At 41.8% G+C, this 20,225-nt stretch overlaps 2 protein-coding genes and 1 non-coding gene across 6 annotated transcripts in view; 1 reads left to right on the top strand and 2 right to left on the bottom strand.

Moving 5' to 3' along the window:
• The window catches only part of trim3b (tripartite motif containing 3b), a 31,385-nt gene extending 19,475 nt beyond the window's left edge, over positions 1 to 11,910 (bottom strand). For 2 of the 4 annotated variants that reach the window (XM_022209939.2, XM_022209904.2), the window contains exon 1: positions 6,880 to 7,088. The gene's annotated coding sequence lies outside the window, so the exon portion shown is untranslated. Of the gene's footprint in view, positions 1 to 6,879; positions 7,089 to 9,786; positions 9,887 to 11,606 lie in introns of those variants that run through there. The other 2 variants (XM_022209920.2, XM_022209929.2) reach the window with 2 other exon arrangements.
• trnaw-cca (transfer RNA tryptophan (anticodon CCA)) lies at positions 10,817 to 10,888 on the top strand. Its single transcript has one exon. It is a non-coding gene; the product is annotated as a tRNA-Trp (tRNA).
• Positions 11,911 to 12,919: 1,009 nt separating the features above from the next.
• Positions 12,920 to 19,680, bottom strand: fhdc3 (FH2 domain containing 3). Its single transcript, XM_022210125.2, has 11 exons — positions 19,165 to 19,680; positions 18,808 to 18,869; positions 16,653 to 16,755; positions 16,149 to 16,234; positions 15,691 to 15,791; positions 15,497 to 15,567; positions 15,235 to 15,342; positions 14,901 to 14,971; positions 14,683 to 14,800; positions 14,409 to 14,573; positions 12,920 to 14,211 (listed from the first exon to the last, which is right to left on the bottom strand). The coding sequence occupies exons 1-11, from the start codon at positions 19,633 to 19,635 to the stop codon at positions 13,168 to 13,170; spliced, it is 2,400 nt and encodes a 799-aa protein (XP_022065817.2). The 5' UTR covers positions 19,636 to 19,680; the 3' UTR covers positions 12,920 to 13,167.
• Between the last annotated feature and the right edge of the window lie 545 nt (positions 19,681 to 20,225).

Here is a 20,225-nt window from a genome sequence, read left to right on the forward strand (position 1 = left end):
AGGAGGATAAGGGACAGAGATACTGCATGGCCCACTGTGCATTCACACACACATTTAAGGCTCTTGTGTAACAGAGCATGATCCTGAGATCATGGAGACGACCATGATGGCGTTAGAGTTTGACATCTCGAGGCCTGACACCATCGCACGCACACACACAAACACACACACACACACACACAGAGTCAGCTGTTCCGGTCTGAGTCATACTATAGCCCACCTCCCGTATTCCCCCTTTAGCTGCTCAAGTAACACCAATCACATACACGAACAGACACACACACATACACAACTCACTCTGAGGCTTAAGAACCTGAATTATTCCTCATGCAGATATAAATACAAAGAATGTAAGCCTACAGCTAATAGATGGCATGTACAGACCAGCCTGCGTAACCCTCGTTAGTATGCTCAGCGAGCCTCCGTTCTCCTGCAACGGTCCAGTCTTAAGCCTCCACATACATATATTTCTATATATAGAGCTATCAGTTCTCATCCCCTTCACACCATTGGCAGGCACGTGCTCGGCAACGGCACACGCACTGTGAAAAGGCACAAGGATCCTCAGATGACCAGAACAGAAATGACTCAGAAACACCAAGAAGGTTCCGCATGCTAAACTTTTACACACGTCTCCTTCCGATGTACATGCTGCACGTCTGAGATTTCTTTGTGGCCGTTCTCCCTCATTCATGTACACTCATTACAGCATTAAGATTCCAAAGCGCGGCCATCATATCCTCAAGGCTGCGGTGCTTTTAATGCTTGTCAGCGTGTGCGATTATGTGCAAAGTTAAGAATGAAAAAGCAGAGCAAAGGAAGTTGACCTACATAATGCCGGCATAATTACTGATAAGGTTTTATAAGAGAATTATCAGCAAGTGTTTAGTGCCTCTGCTCCTCAGTCTAAATATGGAAGTCATGCATGGTGACTGTATACATGTGCTACTGTCAGAAAGAGGCCTGTTATTGTAAACACACAGGGCTGCAAATCACATGATTGAGGGTTGAAAAGAAAATACTGACGCCTCCTGTCATATACAGCGGCAGTTATCCAGCTGCCTTTACACCACAGCTGGCCTGGGGGAAAGCAGGTGTGTGAGCGTAAACTGTGTGGGGAGCGCTTCACTTCACACAAATATCATTTGGCTCACATCCATGCAGAAGAGGCCAACGGAGGCACTCAAGCACCAAGAGTTTTGCCCTAAAATTTTACACACATTCAATTTTCTGTACATGTTTTCATTGTTTGACATTCCAGCCTATAAATGAGAAAAACAAATGTCACGTCACTTTAATCCCAACAAAGTGCCGGGGCTTACGTTGTTGGCGAGTTTAGCTTTAAACAACATCGCATCACACTCGGGGAAGTCATATTTAGCGTGCAAAATAATTGGTAGCTGCAGCCTTGGGGCGCAAAGATGCACACGGAGTAAATATGTCTCACAAAACAGAAATGATTAAATCAGATATCTCAGCTCTTTAAACAAGCGAAATAAACCACAACACTGCATGTTTCGGTATCTGCTGCAGTCATGAAACAGTCTTCCATCATATTCACTCTCTTGCAAGCAGAACTTCATCAAGAGATTCTTGACTTGAACAACATCAAGACACACATCAGAAGCGAAGTTCAACTGCACTGAGCAGCTCAGACAGGGAGATACAGTCTCCTTCGCATTTCTTACATGAGCCGGTGTGTGAACAACCTCCTGAAACTGGATCAAATTTGGGGACGAGGCAATCTCTTTCCCTCCTGCTCTTATTTGATCTGACTTATGAATATCAAACAACCTCACTTGACATTTACAGCCATTAGCCTTGCATCGATTTTACACTGAACATCAGAGCAGAATTTGAATAGCCAATTACAAGCCTGTGAAACAGAAATAAACAGATTGTAATCCACATTTGAAGCATACACTCAAACATTTTGAGGTTGTACATTCAAAGGGAATACTACACGATGCAGAGATCCTTCCCCGACCCTCTCTTCCTTCCCCACTAGAGAGAGAATTATTTCAGTGAAAGAGGAGCATGTGCCACAGGGTAGAGGAGCTGATCCTGAAATAATTTGTTTCTTTAAATAACTGAGGCAATAGTCGCCCTGAGCTAAACATATATTAACATAAACAGCTAGTTCCACCTCACATGGCAGAACAGAACCAGCCCACAATCATGTGTCAGGTATCAGGCCCTTCATGTCACCGTGTGTTTTGTATTTGGGGTAGGTGGGAAGTTCAGATTGTTGTCATCATTCTGGCACTTCCAGGAAGAAAAGGTCAAAAATGCGGTTTATGTAAGAGCCAAACATCCAGAAAACAAACCCACCAACTGCAACCGAAGAGCAAAAGTACTTAGCCACGGGCGTTTTGCTCACATGTCCTTCACATCACAAACACAAACTGACGTCAAACACAGTGAAGGATGTGAGAGAAAAAGATTTTTTAATATAACATGACCAGGAGTTTAGTTCTTCTGTAGTTGGAGTATGAAAGTTCATCTTCTCATGGTGCTCATTTTGAGCAGAAACCATGGAGAAGCCTGTCATTGAGTCATAAATGTGCATTACGGCTTGGACTCCTAACAGGGTGAAAATTCATTTACTTAAGGGGATTAGAAATTCCATCATTTGTTCGTCATGCTGATAGGTCAGCGGATTTATAATTTGCACATCTTCCAACCTCTGTGCATGCACTAGAGAGCTGGGATCGTAGCCTAAACCGTGCTCATGGTGGGCAAAAAAAAAATCTTTCCAATATACTGCAATCCAGTCTGACAATATGATCACACTGTTGAATCAACACCTCTTTGTAGTTTTATTTCAGGACTCTACTGAATTGTAGAAGTGCATCTATAGTGACTCATTTGTGACGCCAAATTCAGTGCTGTTTGCCTCTTAAGTCTGTCTACTTGCTTTGATGGCAAAGCAGAAAAAACACGGAGGCCTACGTGCTGACTAACATATTACAACACACACATTTATCATGGCAAAGGATGACAAACGTTGAGAGGTACCTTGTCTTCACCGAGCACGCACACAGGAGGACTGACTGGCATGAGCGCAGCTAAAATTATCAGCTAGTCTGATCTCCGCCAAGCTGTGCAGGAATGTGTCACAGGAACCGCCTGTATCAACATATTAACACACGGCTCACACTGCTGCATGAAAAAAAAACACACGACAACACATGAACACACAGGTGACCGCGGATTTAGATGCATATTATTACAGGAGGATGAAAGAAAAACAAAAGCACACAGATATTACCAGAATTCAGTCATGTGCTCTGGCATATTGGTTACTTTTCTCTTTGGCCTAACTGCACAACATGGTGGCAGGATTATTTTATTTAAAAAATATTTGCATTAAAGCTGATTAAAAGTGGTTTTACAATTTAAATTTGATCCTACAGTAGCCTTCAAACATTAAGTGTTCCAACGCACTCTTTAATCCACAGCCCATGGCTAAGTTATACATTTAACCTTATATGCCCTTTTTTTTTCTAAATCCTTCGCTTTGATATTGTAATACAACTTTAAATACACTGCTGCATATTTAGCCTAAACATGTCAAAGCAAAGAAAGCCTTCGCTCAGGTATTTGTTTTGCCATCAGAGTCACATAACTTAGCCACAGGCTGTGCCTTAATTCTCAACTTTCTAGTGTCACAATATGGTAGCTTGTAGTGGCAGAAATCAATTTAAAGATTTTTTTTGTACTAACAACAACATTTAGCGCAAATGACTCTGATTATAAATAGGTTTGCTTGGCATACAGACTGTACAGTACAGTACCTACATCTGGGAGTGTGTGTTCTTTATGAAGCAATGAACCAACACATGACGGCGTAAAGATTACTATCAAAACAGTGAACACAGGAACATCTACAGCGTATTAATTACCGGTTCAGCAAATGTAACTAATGTGTTCTTCGGTTATTTTTCAGCAGACAGTTACTCTTACCTCTCCATTTTCATAGACAAGAAAAACTCAGTGTTATATAATGACACTTGACATGCTGAATATATGAAATAAAGCATCAGTACACACATTTCTGTAAAGATTAGATGATGTAGGAATGGAGGAGCAGAGCCAAAATAACCATGAATATTAATTTCTTGCACATTTTTCCAGCATATATAACACCACAGCAAGAATGAGCAGAGCAAAATTGGCCAAGATGGTTAAGAAAACAAAGAGAAATACACTAAGTGCACATGATATGTACTAATAAATGTGCATTTCTACATTTTTAGTGCACTGTGTGAGATTTACACATTTTGCACTAGTAAAATCAATCTTCAAAGAAATTTCTTTTCCATGGGGGGATAAAATGATTAACTCAATTAAGAATTGGAGCAAACTGGGCAAACCTGGTGCCACATGAAATACTGAAGAACACTCACAATATGGTCAGTACTATTACTGAGCCCCCCCGAGGGAGCTGTCTAAATATATCCATCATGACATGGCTGCATCTCACAGCTCAGTCACCAAGCTTTCACAACATGACTCTCCCCTGACAATACAAAGTAAATGGGGTTGAATATGCCTTGGAAGAGCTGAGTGCCCACAGTCAAAGCACAAACACGCAGTCACGAAGCCAATGCACACGATGCATTTGCGCATATAGGGTGACAGACACTTCTTTTGTGACTCAGCAAGGTACAAGAATCCACAAGAGAAAGGAAGTGGCATGGCTGTTAAAAGAGATCTTATTTAAGATAGTCCAGCCTTTATTTTTTTATCCCAAAGAGGGGGGAAAAATCTGTAAAGCAAAAAAAAAGAAAAAAAAAAGGTTTATTTAAAAAAAAAAACCCTAATAGAACAAAATACAATGCACACAGACGCGGCACCATGACACAAAAAACAGTAATCACTAGTGTCTTCTACAAACAACTGTTAACCCATTACTTTGAACACTTAAACACAGTAATCTCATCGGCCACTTTTCCTGCAGAGTCTGTGTTTGACATCTGTAGACAAACGAGCAACCGGAGTAATGTCACAGAGCGGTGGCTCAGTCAACTGTGGTGTTGGAAAAGTTGAAGGAGAAAGCTGGGAGGAATCAACAAAAACTAAAATGAAATAAAAAGTAATTAAAGCTACATTAGCTTTCCTGCAGAGGGTGACAACAATTAACCTGACCAGACTCACAGAACTCCCAGCTGAGGCTGTTACATCTCTCTGAGGAACTCACCTCACACCGAGACTTCACCTTCTTCTACTTCTTCACAACGTTGAAACTCAGAATTCATGAGTTTGATCTGCGCTTGTTCGACTGTGTGCAGAAAGTTAGCCGTGAAGACCTTTCCTCCCATCAGTGAAAAGCTCACATCAGAGCAGCATAAAACATTTACACAAACTTTGACTCAAACATATGGTTGACAGTGCGCAGCGGAGGAGGTTGCTGCTGTAACCCATGGCAACACAATCATGTTCAAGTTGATCAAGTCTGCCAGGAAGAGAGCGGCACACCTTTACACACAGCTGTCACAAATAGCAGCTCGATTCTTGCTGCTGCCATGTCATTCGTGATGTTGGACGCCACTGTAAAGTCTGTTGGGCCCAGTACGGCCCATCTAGCGTGTGCATTCGGCGATCCGTGACAATGTGAGCATAGTGACAGCTGCACGACAACGACAGCGTTAACACCCCGACACTAACAAGTCGGAGAGGTGACTACGACCGCTACAGCACAAACAGAGCAGAAAATCCAGCAGTTACAATCCTGGCGACCATTCATTGCGTTTTGGCGGACAAGTTTAAATCCCTCTTCGTCTGACTCTCACCCCTCCTGTGCAGCTCCGGTGACATTCCTCCCATGCCAGCTGGACATTCCAGTCTCCACTTCCCCCACAGCGACCAGAGGTTCCCCTGGATCACTATTTCAACCTTCACGAAAATGTACGTGTTTAGCATCCCAGCCTTTCTGCACATGCATGTGCAGGACTGCTCTGTTGTAGCCTACTGTTCTATTCATAGCACATGCTGGAGGACAAAGTGAGCTTCTGCTCTCATCACCATCAACTGAATCTTGGTAAAGTTCAGAATGGAAGGTGAAAGATGAGGCGTAAACCTCCTGAAATCGATTTCACCTACATTTATTAGAGGCAAACTTTTCAGGAACTGTGAGGAAAATAATCTTCCTTTAAGCTCGCTGTCAAAGTATTACTATTATTCAAAGAGTTCTGACAGATTTTTGTGTCTTTAACAGGTTATAGAAATCACTTAATCTAATACATGCAATTAGAAATTGCAAAAATCAGCAAAAACAAACACTAGACTGTCACCTGACTCTCATAGTGAGGAATATTATCATTTACTATACAAATTATCATGAATAACATCAAACTGGTTGACAATAAATTATGTTTTCATCCTTCCTAAAAACCATTGAAAAGAAGCTTTAAAAAAAAAAAAACATTCCATCAAGTCCCAAATTATAATTTTGAGTGATGCCGAGTCTGCAGTCACGTCAAAATATCCCCACACCACCTATCCAGCACAGATAGCTGCACCTCATCTCTCCACTCATCTATAATCAGTCAGGTCAGCCTCACAGAGAGCGTCTTTCATACATAATCAGGAAATATATTCAGGTTATGCTGCACAGTTCAAACCCCATCATAGGCCAGCAAATGGCCTGCAGCATTATTTTGCATACAGACAACACAGGGTGTGTGCGTCCACCGGTGGGAGGTATGGGGGTGGGGGGGGACAGGAGTGAGTGATGGAGTGGAGAGAGGGAGGCACGAGAGGAGGAAAAGGTTTCCACTAACAGGAGAGAAGGAACAGTGTAGGTTGAGGGAGAAGGCACACAGCGGGGATGGCAGGAGGGATGAGAGCAAGTGTCAGAGGGAAAGATTTACTTACAGAAGGTTCCTGACAAGATGAAAGAGAGGTACCGAGGAAGTTTCAGCGTGCTCTCCTCCACAAGGAGCGATAACCGTCCACAAGGGCTGACATTGCAGGAGCAAATAAAAAAGCACCTCACACAGAGTGCAGGGAGACAGACATGAGCAGGGTGTGTGTACGTGTTGGGATCTGGCTTTAACGCATGTACGTGTGTGCTAGCAGGGGGGGGAGGGTGAAGCGACTGAGGGAAGGAGAGAGAGAGAGAGAGAGAGAGAGGCAAGAGATACAGAGAGTTTGTACAAGCTGACTGGCTGGTGTGAAAATGGGAGGGAGCTACGTTGTCCAATGGTGTAAGAGATGAGCAGAGTGAAGGGGAGATGGCAACAAAGAGACAGAATTTTTTCAATTCCTGTCCTCACTCCCCCTTACCTCTCCCGTGTCTCTTTTTGATTGCATGTGTAAGGGGAACGAGAAATGCCCAAACTATCAAACAGCAAGCTGGTGATGATATGAGACATTCAGGGCGTCACAAACAGAAGCTCCCTTTGTCTCTTCCTCCCCGACTTACACACAGAGTGCCTGAAGAGGGAAGGTGATGGGGGGGAACAGGAGACATAAATTAACAGATCCTGCTGGGAACACTAATAACTAATAGCTCAAAGGAGTGACAAATGTGGAGCTCGGCCTGAAAGGGTGCTGCAGTGTCTGATGAAGAAGTGTATAAAAGAGAGGCGCAGAGATGGTGAGAAGCAGCAAACAGAGAGAGAAAGATGTGAGACAATAAATCACTGTTTAGGGAATCACAGTTCAGGTTATTCCCAAGGATACAGTGTGATTTTTGCTTTTTTTTTTCTTTGTGTCTCAATTTTTGGACTGTGAACAAAGCATAGTGGTTCGGATGGAAAGTAACATGGAGGGCAATATTTTGACAAGTAAATTATGGTTTGTAGGATCTCTGTGTGTACGGACAGGAGAGGGAAGAGTACTGTCCTCCTCACAAGTGTGCGTGGAGCGCCTGTGTGCATGCGCATGGGGGTGGGGACCAAACCGTCTTCCCATGATTTTGCTGCGGGAGCACCATGTTGCCATGGAGACTGCATCCAGTGCAGCAGAGCACGCAGATGGCTGCTCTCTCTCTCTCTCTCTCTCTCTCTGAAACAGTCCAGTTAGCTCCTCATCCCTGACCTGCAATTCACAAAAGCTTGTCTTTGTGCAGATTTTAAAAAAAAAAACCCCTCCAGGTACAGACAAGCGTCTGACTCAGAGCACAAACTATTTTCAACAGAAGACAAAAAGCAGTTTTGGGTGGAATTGCTGCGAAAAGATTGGAACACTGAGTCTCATCTAATAAATTTAAACATACCAATGCACCAAATGTGTCCAGAAAACCTCTACTTCAATAAAGTCATTTGTAGCTTCGCCCAACAGAGTATGTATGTATGGTCTACATTCCAACGCACAATACATGGAGACTGTCATATCTTTAGCAATGTAAAACACACTTGTTTAATTAAAATTTTGATACTGTCCTTTTGATCATTCTAAGAAGCAAAACTAAAGTTTGACCTCCTAACGTCCAGGCAAACAATTCTTTTTGTTTAAGTTAGAGTTGGAAAAAAGTGAATATGTATAATGTGAATAAACTAAATCAAAGTTGTGAACAATTCTACGACAGTCAACATTCAGCTCAAGCATTTCAGAATTAGACGTCAATGCATTTATTAATCTGTGTGGCCAGAAATGTAAAACCAGTAGAAAAACAACACATGTTTGCATGTTTTTAAGAAAATCTTTATAGGCTGACTGCGATACTACAATATGTGGTAAACAGATAGGAGGACGGACAAGTATGGAGCTGATATAAATGTCATGCACGCTTCGGAAATGTGAAGCGTAAGTGAGTAACACGCTACATGCTTGATCTCAGTGTTGTTCAGTGACAAGACCTAAAAGTTACATCTGCTCTCAAGAGTTTGGCAAAAAGTTTGAATTCTTTCACCACTGCTCAGTCTGTTTAACTTCTATCAAATGTCTCCTCTCAAAAATCCTTCACTGGCGGTATCGCTTAACTGGAAGTTTGTGCCTTAGATTGATGTTAAAACTGTCCAAAGTCTTTGTAAATGTACTTTGTATTAGTTGTGAGAGAGTAGCAGTAATGGAGCATTGCCTTCTGCAACAGTGAGGTGTGTGGGAGAGGCTGGATGAGCTGAATCTAATGGACTTATCATTCTGTTTGCTGGATGCAAGAAAAGCGATTGTGACATTTAAAGTCTCTTTTATGTTGTCCAGAAACGAAACACATACAAATACACCAACACACATGCATGCCTGAGAGTTTAGCGGACATTTCTATGAGGCGGCTTAATGTAAAAGAGTCGAAAATGTCCAAAAATGGGACTAAACCCCACATGTCCATCTCTCTGCCAAGATACCACAATTACTTGCAAAGTGTTTTGGCTTGGTTTTTGGTTGAAGGCACATTTGGCATCAGTGTGATAAAAGGTGTGAAATAACTGGGCAGGAAAAGATATAAAGTGACAGTGCTGCTATCATAGGTCTAACCCTGACATTTACCCAGCTAATCAATGTGCTCCAGCTCCCTGATGTTTAAGCCCATCTGATCAAAGCAGGCACAGAACAGCATGCATCCTAATCTGAGAGGCTAATGATGGAACAGGAAGGAAATTAACGTGCGCACGTAGCAACCTTGTTTTAAGGTGACTCATGAATGTAATGACTATTTTTGCATTACAGTGATGACAACAGACCCTGTAACTGTGAGAGGAGAACACTGTAACAGTTACGGAAGGCACTTTGCTTCAGCTTTGGTGATACAAACTTTGATATGTTCAGGGTCAAACAACAGACAATGCAACATGTGTTGAAAGAAAAAACACTGATTTCACATTTTTTGTGAGCACTTACTCATCCATTTTGCGAGGAGCAGACTGGTCACTTATGAAGGTCCACAGGTAATTGTCCTAGATTCTTCCAATGCTCCTCTTCATTCCTAAACACAAAACAGCTGGGATAAACAACAGAACCGGAATCACTGGGATTATAAATTAATTTCGCACAGGTATTGCAACACTACACCACAGATCAATAAAAATGTACTTCCTCTTGGAGTGTGTAAAGCAACCGAAACACAAACATGTCACACGCATTCTTCTATGATTTGTAATGTTTTCGTCCAAGCTGGAAAACTTATTTTTCACCTTTTAAGTGCCCAGCTATTACTTTATGGAAGGCCTCCGTGGCTGTGCACTGGAAGTAAAAGCAAGCGTTAACTGTAAAAAGACCAACTTCAGATTAATTGCACCATCTAGTGACTGACTGGGGGCAAAGCCACCTACAGCGCCTTCTGTTTTTTAGCAGGTGAGACCATAAAAGCATGCACAGACTTAAAATGACAAAGCAACAGTGTGATCTCAACTTTTGCTGTTGTTTTATCTTAACGTTTAGACGTGCGTACCATCAGCAATCCGTGCGTAAAATTAGAATCAGACAACTGGGATAAAAAAAAATTGCAAGTCGAAAAGATGTAACAAAGTAAACAATTAGAATGATTTTACCTGGTATTTAAGAAGCCAAACCGTGTCTTTTGTTGAACGACTTGTCAATGAAAGGCTTCTCAATTTGTTCGCTGGTTTTATCCATAAACTTAAAGACGCGTACCATGAACGCGCCGTGCGTAAAAGCAAACTCGGACAATAACCGGGAGAAGAAGAGCTTTAGATGGAAAAAAACAAACACATTCAATGTTTATAATGCCTTTACATAGTATTTATGAGGCAACGCAGTGTTCTTGTATGTTCTAACAAAGAAGGACTGTGTGCGTAAAAGCTGTCGGTGGATCATTTCGTATAAATGTCCAGAGCACCAGGACGAAGTGGACTAAAATAAAGTGCGCCATTCAGGGACATAACGGGAAGTCCCAGAAATTGCAGGCAAGGACCTCGTGGCGCAACGGTAGCGCGTCTGACTCCAGATCAGAAGGTTGCGTGTTCAAATCACGTCGGGGTCAATTATTGCATCTATTGACTCAATGAAGTAGGTGAGGATACAACAGCGGTGTTGTGATGCGAAAAGTTGATGCACAGAAGTGAGCAGATTTAAGCTGTCTAATCAATAAATCTCACAGTTGAACAGCAGAAATATCCTTAATTTGCATCTTCTATAAATTTCAGTCATTAAATGATATATATATATTGGATGTTGCAATGATTCAACAATGCCTGTCATAAGTTTAAGTCAATAGTAAAGTCTATTTTAAAGAAAGCAGATTTATCCTAAAAAAGGATGAGGAATCACTTTGAATAAAACATACCTAATGGCCTCCGTTTTCCTGGAAACTGTACTTGAGACCGAAAGGTCAAAAGTTCACCATCCGTGTTTTCCTAACAGAGGTGCTTACAATGCGATTCTGGAAACGCAGCACATCACGAGTGTATTCTTCGCGGTTTTCCTCACCAACCTCAAATCTAATTACACTTGTAAACAGTGTAATTCCCATATCTGCTAGGCGGATTAAGCTTACAGCACAAACAACTATCACAGTTGCCACCCAGTGTGAGCTTCAGTGACATTACTAAACAGCAGGGAATTATAACTCAGTGTTACCTCTATTTAAAAAAAAAAAAAACAATAAGCATGCATAGCACACAAATTCAGTAAAATCTAGCTTAGAGCAATCATTCCGCTTGTTGCCATGCATTCTTGAAACATTATTAATCATTATTTACCTTCTTAGTTCAGCTGCCAATCCCCACTTTTAAAATATATATCCAGGATGGTCACTTTACGGGCTTTTGTGTTGTTTTGAAGTCTCCTTTGTCGTTCTGCTCATTCCCATTCAGTGTTTTCCTCATCAAGACAATAGCTTCGTCTCTCCTCTCACATTGCTCCTCTCTGCCTAAATGCTTCAGCACAACACAACTCACAAGTCTTCCCTGCCTCTCTCACTTGGTCCGAGTTTCCCTCCACCCCACCTCCTTTCTCTCCTCAGCTCAAGCCCGTTTCTCATCTTTCAGTGGGACACACTAAGCCCTGAAGTTGATTAGTACAGCCCTGGTGAGAGTGCAGCTTGGCGGAGACAACAGGTCACCTCCAGTCCTAAGGAGTTGACTCACATGAGAAGGCCCTCAGCTGCACTCCACATTCTATCACAAAGACCCGATTGTACTCCGGTAGCTCTCAGTTTACATCAAACAGGTCGGTTGCTGCTGACGAAGCGCTCTGCTTCTGATATCTCTGCTCGAACACAAGGCCATGCATTGAGCTTTTGTCGGACTGATTCCGACCATAAAGATCATCACTATTCTGATTAGCCAAGAGACATTTTTAAGAGTAGTCCAAATAAATAAAAAAAACAGCAAATATCTTTCTAAAAACTCCCTCTTTCTCCCCATTCATTTGCCCCTTCATTTGAAATGCCAGGCAACAGCAAATGTCCCTATTGAGCACTCGCCAGTGGGAGGAATGGATGTGGGAGGACAACAGAACAGCCAGAAAGGAGCCTGTATTAAGCAGTTTGTTCAAGAGAGTATTATTACACTGTGAGAGCTCAAATGAAATGGCTGTAAACAAACCCTGTTGCCCAAGTAACACGCCTGAATGTCTCTTTCTTCTCTTTTTATCCCAAATCACAGCCACTGCTGAAGAGAGACAGCAGGGTGGCGAGGGTTCACCCCAGCAATGTGTCCTCATCGGATGCTCTTGTCACTTGTGATAATGGCATCATGCAGAAGTTTAAAATTTAAAGAATTCACCCAGGGTCAAAATGTCAAGTGTGCTTCCTTTTGTATGAGAGGTTGTCCTAAAGGTGCTGTAAGTCTTAAAGTTAAAAGCCTGGCTTCAGTGCTCTGTCCAACAGTCTAGTTATAGTGACAGAAGAAATAATAGATGAAGTGAAAGGCAAGTACTGGAAACTGAGCAGGCGTCACTAAGGAGACATTACGGCCCGTCAGACTTCCAAGGACAGGCGAGGACCAAAACATTTGAAACTGAGGAGGTGTAAAGATTACCTAGCAAAAATCAAGATGAAAAATAAATGGAATAAAATAAGAATGTGACTCTTTATTGCGCAAAAAAGACAAAAAGGAAAGACAGCGATTTTTGAACGTGGCCTGACTCTCAAAAATCAAAACCTTCACAGTTCAAAGCAAGTCCACATTTGCCTTGTTTCCACTGAAGAGTTAAAGTACAACAGTAAAAAAGTTTAACGATATAAAACACATAATAATAATAATAATAATTGGTCTCTTTCTCTCAATAAAATTCTTAATTAGATCCTTTAAATTTTTGCTATTCCAAATCACCAGGTTTACTTTTGCCTCCGATGCGTCTGAAGAAGGATATAAATCCAGATGTGCTCACTTGCCCCTCGATGTGATTCCCCGTTTTACTGCCGAGCCTTGAACAGACTCCAGGTTCTTCTTCTCTCATAGTTTCTGTCCTTGAACCAGAGGAGTGTGACCTCTGAGAAATGCTTCTCTGGAACAAGTCTCCGAGTCGGAATCCAGATGCAGGAGATTGCTTGGATTCATCCACTGAAGCAGACCTTGGGACTGAACCCTGCGACAAAGCTCTCTGACGAATGCAGTCAGGAAGAGACGCAGAACCCCCAGACGGAGAAGTTACACTGTCCCGTTTGGAGGGAGTGGGTAGATAACTGCACCCATCAGTCTCCCAGACTCCGTCATCCTGGTTGTCTCCACCGTATGTCGCAGACAGTCTTCGCTGGTGGGTTGGTCGCGGTGTCTGGGGGTTGTTTTTCTGGGGACAAGTAAAAGGGCTCAGGATAGTCCACGGTGAGCCCACATCCCCATCATTGGTGAAGAAGAAGTCTCTGGTTCTGGGCCGAGGGGTGCAAGGGACAGGAGTCTTGTCTTGTACTCTCTCCGAACGTCGAGGAGTTCTTGAAGCTCTATCCCCATCAAGGCTGCCTCTGCTCCTCTGGTAGTGAAGCACCTTCCGAGTTATCTCACGTAACTTCTCAGCGTCCTTGTTTTCCACGCGTGTCTTTTCCTTGTCCTCTTTTTGCAGCTTGGGCTGTTCCTTCCCTGGGCTGTTCTGGGTGGTAGGGGATGTTGCCTCTGTTTTTGTTACCAGTGGAGCAGTCTCAGAAACAGAGGGCGACCCTTCGATTGGGGGCAGTATGCTCTTCTTGCATCTGGCTAGACTTTCAGGGACTGTGGAAAGGAAGCTGTGCAGGACCGACTCCAAACACGAGGAGTCACCGTTGGGGTCGGACCCTGCGCTGGACAACGTGGAACGGCGTTTTCCTACAACACGGGCACTCTCCTTCCTCTTGCGTCTCTGCTCTGCTGCCTCTCGCTCTCGGTTCTCCTGCAGTTATGCAGCAAAAAAAGGATATATTCATGAAAAGGTGCAGGACGAAGAATTCAAGTGAACAGTTAATCAAATTTGAGGATGGGACTTTCAGTAACGCGTTATATTCCTTCAATGCAAAACAATAGCTGAAATTTTGTTCATGGGGATATTTCTTTTCTGTACATGATAGAACATATTTGAATATCTCTTACCTGCACAGCTGTTTCAAACCTCTTACAAAATGAGTGGAAGATGGAGCAGCACTCCTCTAGTTTGAAGGCAGCTGGGTCTTCACAGAAGTACTCAGCAACAGCATCACTCAGCACTGTTAGTTCCAGAAGCAAGGATTCCACGTCTTCAATCCTGGCCTCTGCCCTCTGAGAGAGAAAAATACAGCAGTGTATGAAGAAGAGGGGGTTTAACTGCACAAAGTGTTCACAGCTTCAGTTTTGTAAAGTAAGGTCAAATAACAAAGCCAGACTTTACCTTGAGAAAGGTCTCCAGTTGTTGCAGGAGGCCAGGCTGTCTGCTGAAGTACAGTTTCACCTCCTTGATCTTCTTGACTTCCCTCTCAAAGTCTGTGATTACTTCGTCTTTGCAAATTCTGTGGTAACATTTACATACAAACATTACAAAGTTAGCATTAGCGATACAGGATTGTTTCTTCTTTGTATTTCAATGGCTGTCAGTGTGCAAACAATCACCTTGCTGCCATCCCAATGTGATCAAGCTGGCTGGGAAAAGTGAGCAACTCCGTATCAATGTCCTCTGCTTGCTGTGGGGAATAAACGAGAATGATCAGTAGATACGGAGAACAAGTTAGCTGCATGACTCTTGGTCTGTGACAACGCTTAGTTATCAACGTCAAATAATTTGAGCAACGCTAAATCAAGGCAGCTGGGCTGAGCAGTGGAGAAGTCCGACCTTTTGGGTGAGAGATAAAACGAGTCTTGATTTAACTGAAATAAGTTACTGGGGATATAGCACGCTAGACAAGTATTTCAATGAGCATCTGTCCATCTCAGGGCTCCTCCTCACCTGAGCTACATAGTGCATGAGGTTCATGCCAGGCTTGTTGGCCTTCGTGTCTGCCAGCTTGAGCAGAGAGGTCATCCTGAATCCAATGACGTTGGCACTGTGGCCACCCTGAGGAATACATTATTTGATTAGTCCATTCATTACTATAATAAACATTGGAAAAGAAGAATAAAAGCACCAAGGGCAGCTTAAATGCATTGGATATAAAACAGAGTAGTGAAAAAAAAAAACCCAAACATGATTCTAAAAGAAAAATACCTACAGCGTTCATGTAATTTCCGGCTTTTAAAACGAGTCGAATGACTGAGTGGAGGTCATCACATTCCAGCAGCTCTAAGGTGAAAAAAGAGGAAAGAACGGAGGGGAAAAAAAACCTTAATATAAATATCAAATCAGAACTGGGTGATTTAAAAAGGAATATTCTTGGCAGCTGGACGGAGGAGCTTGAAATATTACCATTAGCTGCTTTGGTCATGATGGCAACAGAGTTCTTCACCTCCTCCATTAGAGGAAAGAATTCCTCCCTCAGCACCATCATCTTCAGGAGTTCCTCAAAGCTAAAGATAAAATACATCATCATACTGCTGCTCAGTGCTGCATCAGTCATTGTAATATTAGCAGATAGTATTGCACAACATGAAGACTACTAATTTTGGGGTGAGGAAAAAAGTTTTTGCTACGAAAGTGGTAGCATTATTTAAAATTTATAATAATAAAATGTCAATAAATTCTAAAAAAAAAATAATATGACTTGTACATGGACAAACATTAAAAAAAAAAAACATACTATAATTTATTTTTTCATTTTGCATGTTGCAAGAAATTGTAGCCACATTAGCTGGCTTGGGATTGCAAAGAATGTTTCCTAAATGAACTAAAACCTTACAAATTCATGAATAAATCTCCAGACTCACCCTGGCACTTTGACCAGCTGCACCATGAACTGGTCGGCCTCAGGTAACACAGAGAGGTTCCCACTGAACGACAGCAGATGCTTCACCTGCATATTGACAGAAATATGACTGAACAAATGACATCTGTGTTGTTGTTTCTTTTATTTCCTTCTAAAAAAATACAAAAGTAAATAGGAGAAAACAGGATAAGGATGCATTCAAGCATCAGGTAGTTATCAAGACATGAACAATGTTGGACATAAAGAAATGTTTGCTATAATGGTCGTAGGTACTATTTCAAAAATACTGCCAAGAATTTCACTAATTATAAACAACATATAGCAAATTATAAACTTTAAAAAAATCTGTCACTATTTTTAGATTTTAATAATCTGTTTAAATAGAGAAAAATGCACTGTCCAAACATAACTTAGGAGGTCTCTTAGTTCTTATTCTAGAATATCTACTATGATCACAGGGCTTTTTTTATGCAGAAAGATGAGCAAAGAGAGAAGCTACTGTTACCTCATTTTCCTCTGGCAGCAGTTTGCAAAGCTCTTTTAGTTTGCCCGTTTCAAATTTGTGCCAATTCCCTTGACGAATGTCCCCTACTATTTCTTTCACTGGCCTGCAGAGGGAGACAGAAACCAACAATTAGAAAAATAAAATGTGCTGTAGTGCCTTAAGTCCTGCTATAATTAGCACAACTTATTATTGAACTTTTATTAGTCTTCTGAAGTCATCTTGTTTTTCTTCTTTTCAAACTCCCACTGGCTTCTGTTCACTTCAGAAAAATGTCAAATGCAAATTACAAAGACTGAACACGCATCTGGAGGAAATATGATCATTTTGTCCAGCTATACAGTTGGTTTTGTATTTTATGCTGTTGTCGCATGACACAGCAATCTAGATTTCTAGCTGATTCGAGAAGTCTGCCGAGTTCTTGCAATAATATGAACAGTCAAAAGGTGGCTGCTGACTGGCATGCCAGTCACAAAGCCAAGCCCTGAAAACTATGAAACATGCATGTCTTGACAGTGACAATGTGAGTTTAGTAGCTGCTTATAGTGAAAACGCTGCACGCTGAATGACGGATTCTGAATTATAGTTCTTCTGGGATGAACCTCTAATGCAAATGGTGAAGCGTGAACAGTTGGTGTTTTAAAATGCAAATTTAAGCAGCAAGGTGCTTCAAAATTAGCGTGGCTTTCTATTATGTGGAGAAGAGAGATGGGCTATGGTATAAAAACAAATTCCCTAAGCTGTACCTATTGTGTTTACAGGAATATGTTCGTCTCCAGATGTGGCGAGTCTAGACCGGTATCCATCCAGCAAGTGACAAAACGCAGCCAAATAGCATCGTCAAGCCATGACCACATAGAAACCGGCACAGTTTAATTTGACTGAAATGCTTAAAGAGGCATCATTAAAGTGCTCAGCTGTTGACAGGCCTTGAAAGTTCATTTGGTATTCAAAGTGAGAGCTGAGCAAACTTTGGACTGAAAGTGGCACCATCTTGATAAGGTGCAGACACAGAAACTAGCTCCAATGCTAAAGAGGCCATATGAATGAATATGAGTGTAGCATGTTCAATTTTCCACTGAACTCGGAACCAGATCTTAAAAAAAAGGAAAACAAGATGTCGATTTGATCGTGAGTTTTTGCCCCTCAAGCCTACAGAGTGGCTACTCCAGTGTAATCAGTACGGACAATGGAGAGGAAGACTGCAGATGTGCATTTTTTCAAAGGGAAAAACAATAATAATTCTACCATTATTATCCTAAGACTATTTTGATCATATTGTAGAATATTATTAACCCTTTGATGCACAGTGTGGGTCAGGAGATACCATTTTCCACTGGATTTGGGTCACTTTTGACCCGTGTTAAAGGGTTAAGAACCTCTTACGTTTTTGTGTTTACCACATTTTTTAAGCTGTGGCCGAGTTGGATCACAAGTCCTGACACCTCACTGTACTTTCCCACAGTCCAAAATCTGTAGCAACCACAATTAGTAACTGGATATTTACTCCTCTCACTTCCAACCACAATTTATGAGAGAAAAAACTGCCTGGGAAAATGTGACAAAAACCCTCACACATCACTGCCCTGAAGGTGCTAAGCAGCACAAGTGGAAAACTGTATTTTAAAAGGAAACAAGTGATCCAGCTGCACAGCAGAAAAAAAAGGGGGGGGGAAGCATGAGCAGGTTCTAAAAGGTGAACTCGTTAACTAAAGAGGAAATCCTGCAAACCTGCTGGATGTCTCCTTCATTTCCATCACCTCCGCTCAGCCTCAACTGCTGGGTCAGCAGTGTGTTTTCCTACCATTTAGGGATTAATAAAGTAGGTCATAGACACTGAAACAAATGTGTTGCTCTCAAAATGCTCTGAAAGGGTGTTTTAAAAGGCATTTCCATTTATTTGCATATGGTCGACTGAGATAAAGGGCCTGCTGGTTGGGTATAATTATCATAGTGGAAGTAACCGGTGCATCGAGATCCGCATTTCTGACGGTGTTTGACTTAAAAGCTGCCTGCTCTGCTCTAAAAGTGTTGATTTACATCTTGTTGTGCATCTTGTTGCGCTGCAGTGTTCTCTCACTAGCTCAAACTCATTTCATTCTTCTTTAGACATTTATTTTCACTCTCATTTTTGAGTTTACTTCAGCAGTGATGTTACCTCTTGAAGTGTTTCAGGAGGATTCCAATATTCATGCTTCTTTTGGAGTCAAGAATTGTAACCTAATGACAAAAAAACAAAAGACAAAAAAGGGGTTTCAAATTTCTGCAGTCATATTCAAACGAAGACACAAGTCAGTGCTCAATATTACATTTCACGAGGAAGCTTTAACCTAGTTATATGTCAGCAGTTCCTCATTGATGGCATGACTACCGTGGAACTTCAACAAATCAGTTCCTACTTGTGCATTCGCTACTTCCCTTGTTTGTGCATTCTGTGTTTACATGTCCAGAGAATCTAATATCAGCAACTGGAAATCAGCTTATGTTATTGCCAACAAAAGCAAGACAAATATACCTGAGGCTCCAGTGGAAAGGCGTCAATGCCATCACACTTCTTGGGTCCGATGACCTTTGAATTGGGTAGCGAGGCCCGTTTGTCCACGTGACTGAACAGCTCCTCCATGCTCCGGATGTCCAGCACCAGGTCCCTCTGGGGCCGACTGGACGTCCACACATTCAGTTTGCCCAGAACACGCTGGCTGGGGATGGTGTCCCAGTTCAGCTTCTTCATGGAACGCCTCTGAACACTACGGCCGCCAAATGGACACGGAGGAAGAAGACTAGGAGGAGGAGGAGGAGGAGGTGGAGGTGGAGGTGGAGGTGGAGGAGGTGGTGGTGGTGGTACAGCTGGGATATGCATGGCAGCAGGCACAGATGATGCTTGGTGATCTGAATCTTCCTGAGCATTCAGTGGCAAAGGAGGAGAAGAATCTTGATGTGAACAGTTGGGAGGAGAAGCCGATTTTAAAATCAGCACTCTCTCCATCTAAGATGATTTAAAGAGGATGAAGTGCTGCTGCCCACTGAGATCTGAGGAAACACTAATAAGAAATTATAAAAATGTTGTATTTTAGTCAAAACTAGTTAAGAACATAACACAATGTTTCTTTTACTTGGTATTTGTTAAAATGTAATGTTAAAAATATCCAAATAATTTCAGTCTACTTGCAAAGCCATGGAGATGACAACATTTCTTTATATCAACATCACACTGAAGAAGAAAAATGCCATTAAAACAATACCTTTCAATAATTGTTAATTTTTTTGGTCATAATTATTTTGAGTGACATGACCTTTTGAGTGAAAACATATACCAAGGCAGACATTGTTGTGTGTCAATATGGAGTCATCAGTTCCTCACTCAGACATTTTCGTTATCGTTTTATCTCCTAGTTCTCTATCTGATATGACTTTGAATGTCCCCTCCTTTTTAATTTTCTTCCCTTAGATTAGGCCTACACCAAACATCATTTAGAAATATGTCATTTAAGGCTTCCTTCTCGCCAGCAAACAGAAATGTGATCACATCATTTCAATTCTAACTTATTTTACCTATTACAACCCAGTGATGTATTC

This window comes from Acanthochromis polyacanthus, chromosome 17, assembly GCF_021347895.1.
Source record: "Acanthochromis polyacanthus isolate Apoly-LR-REF ecotype Palm Island chromosome 17, KAUST_Apoly_ChrSc, whole genome shotgun sequence".
Taxonomy (NCBI): domain Eukaryota; kingdom Metazoa; phylum Chordata; class Actinopteri; family Pomacentridae; genus Acanthochromis; species Acanthochromis polyacanthus.

What these genes read in the sequence shown, in the direction of transcription:
- fhdc3 (XM_022210125.2), bottom strand. Translation starts at nt 19,635, where the DNA reads ATGGAGAGAGTGCTGATTTTAAAATCGGCTTCTCCTCCCAACTGTTCA. An exon ending in CTCCTGAAACACTTCAAGAG is followed by an intron (nt 16,756 to 18,807) that starts GTAACATCACTG and finishes CTCCCTCTGCAG; the next exon opens with GCCAGTGAAAGAAATAGTAG. An exon ending in TGCTGCCAGAGGAAAATGAG is followed by an intron (nt 16,235 to 16,652) that starts GTAACAGTAGCT and finishes GTCAATATGCAG; the next exon opens with GTGAAGCATCTGCTGTCGTT.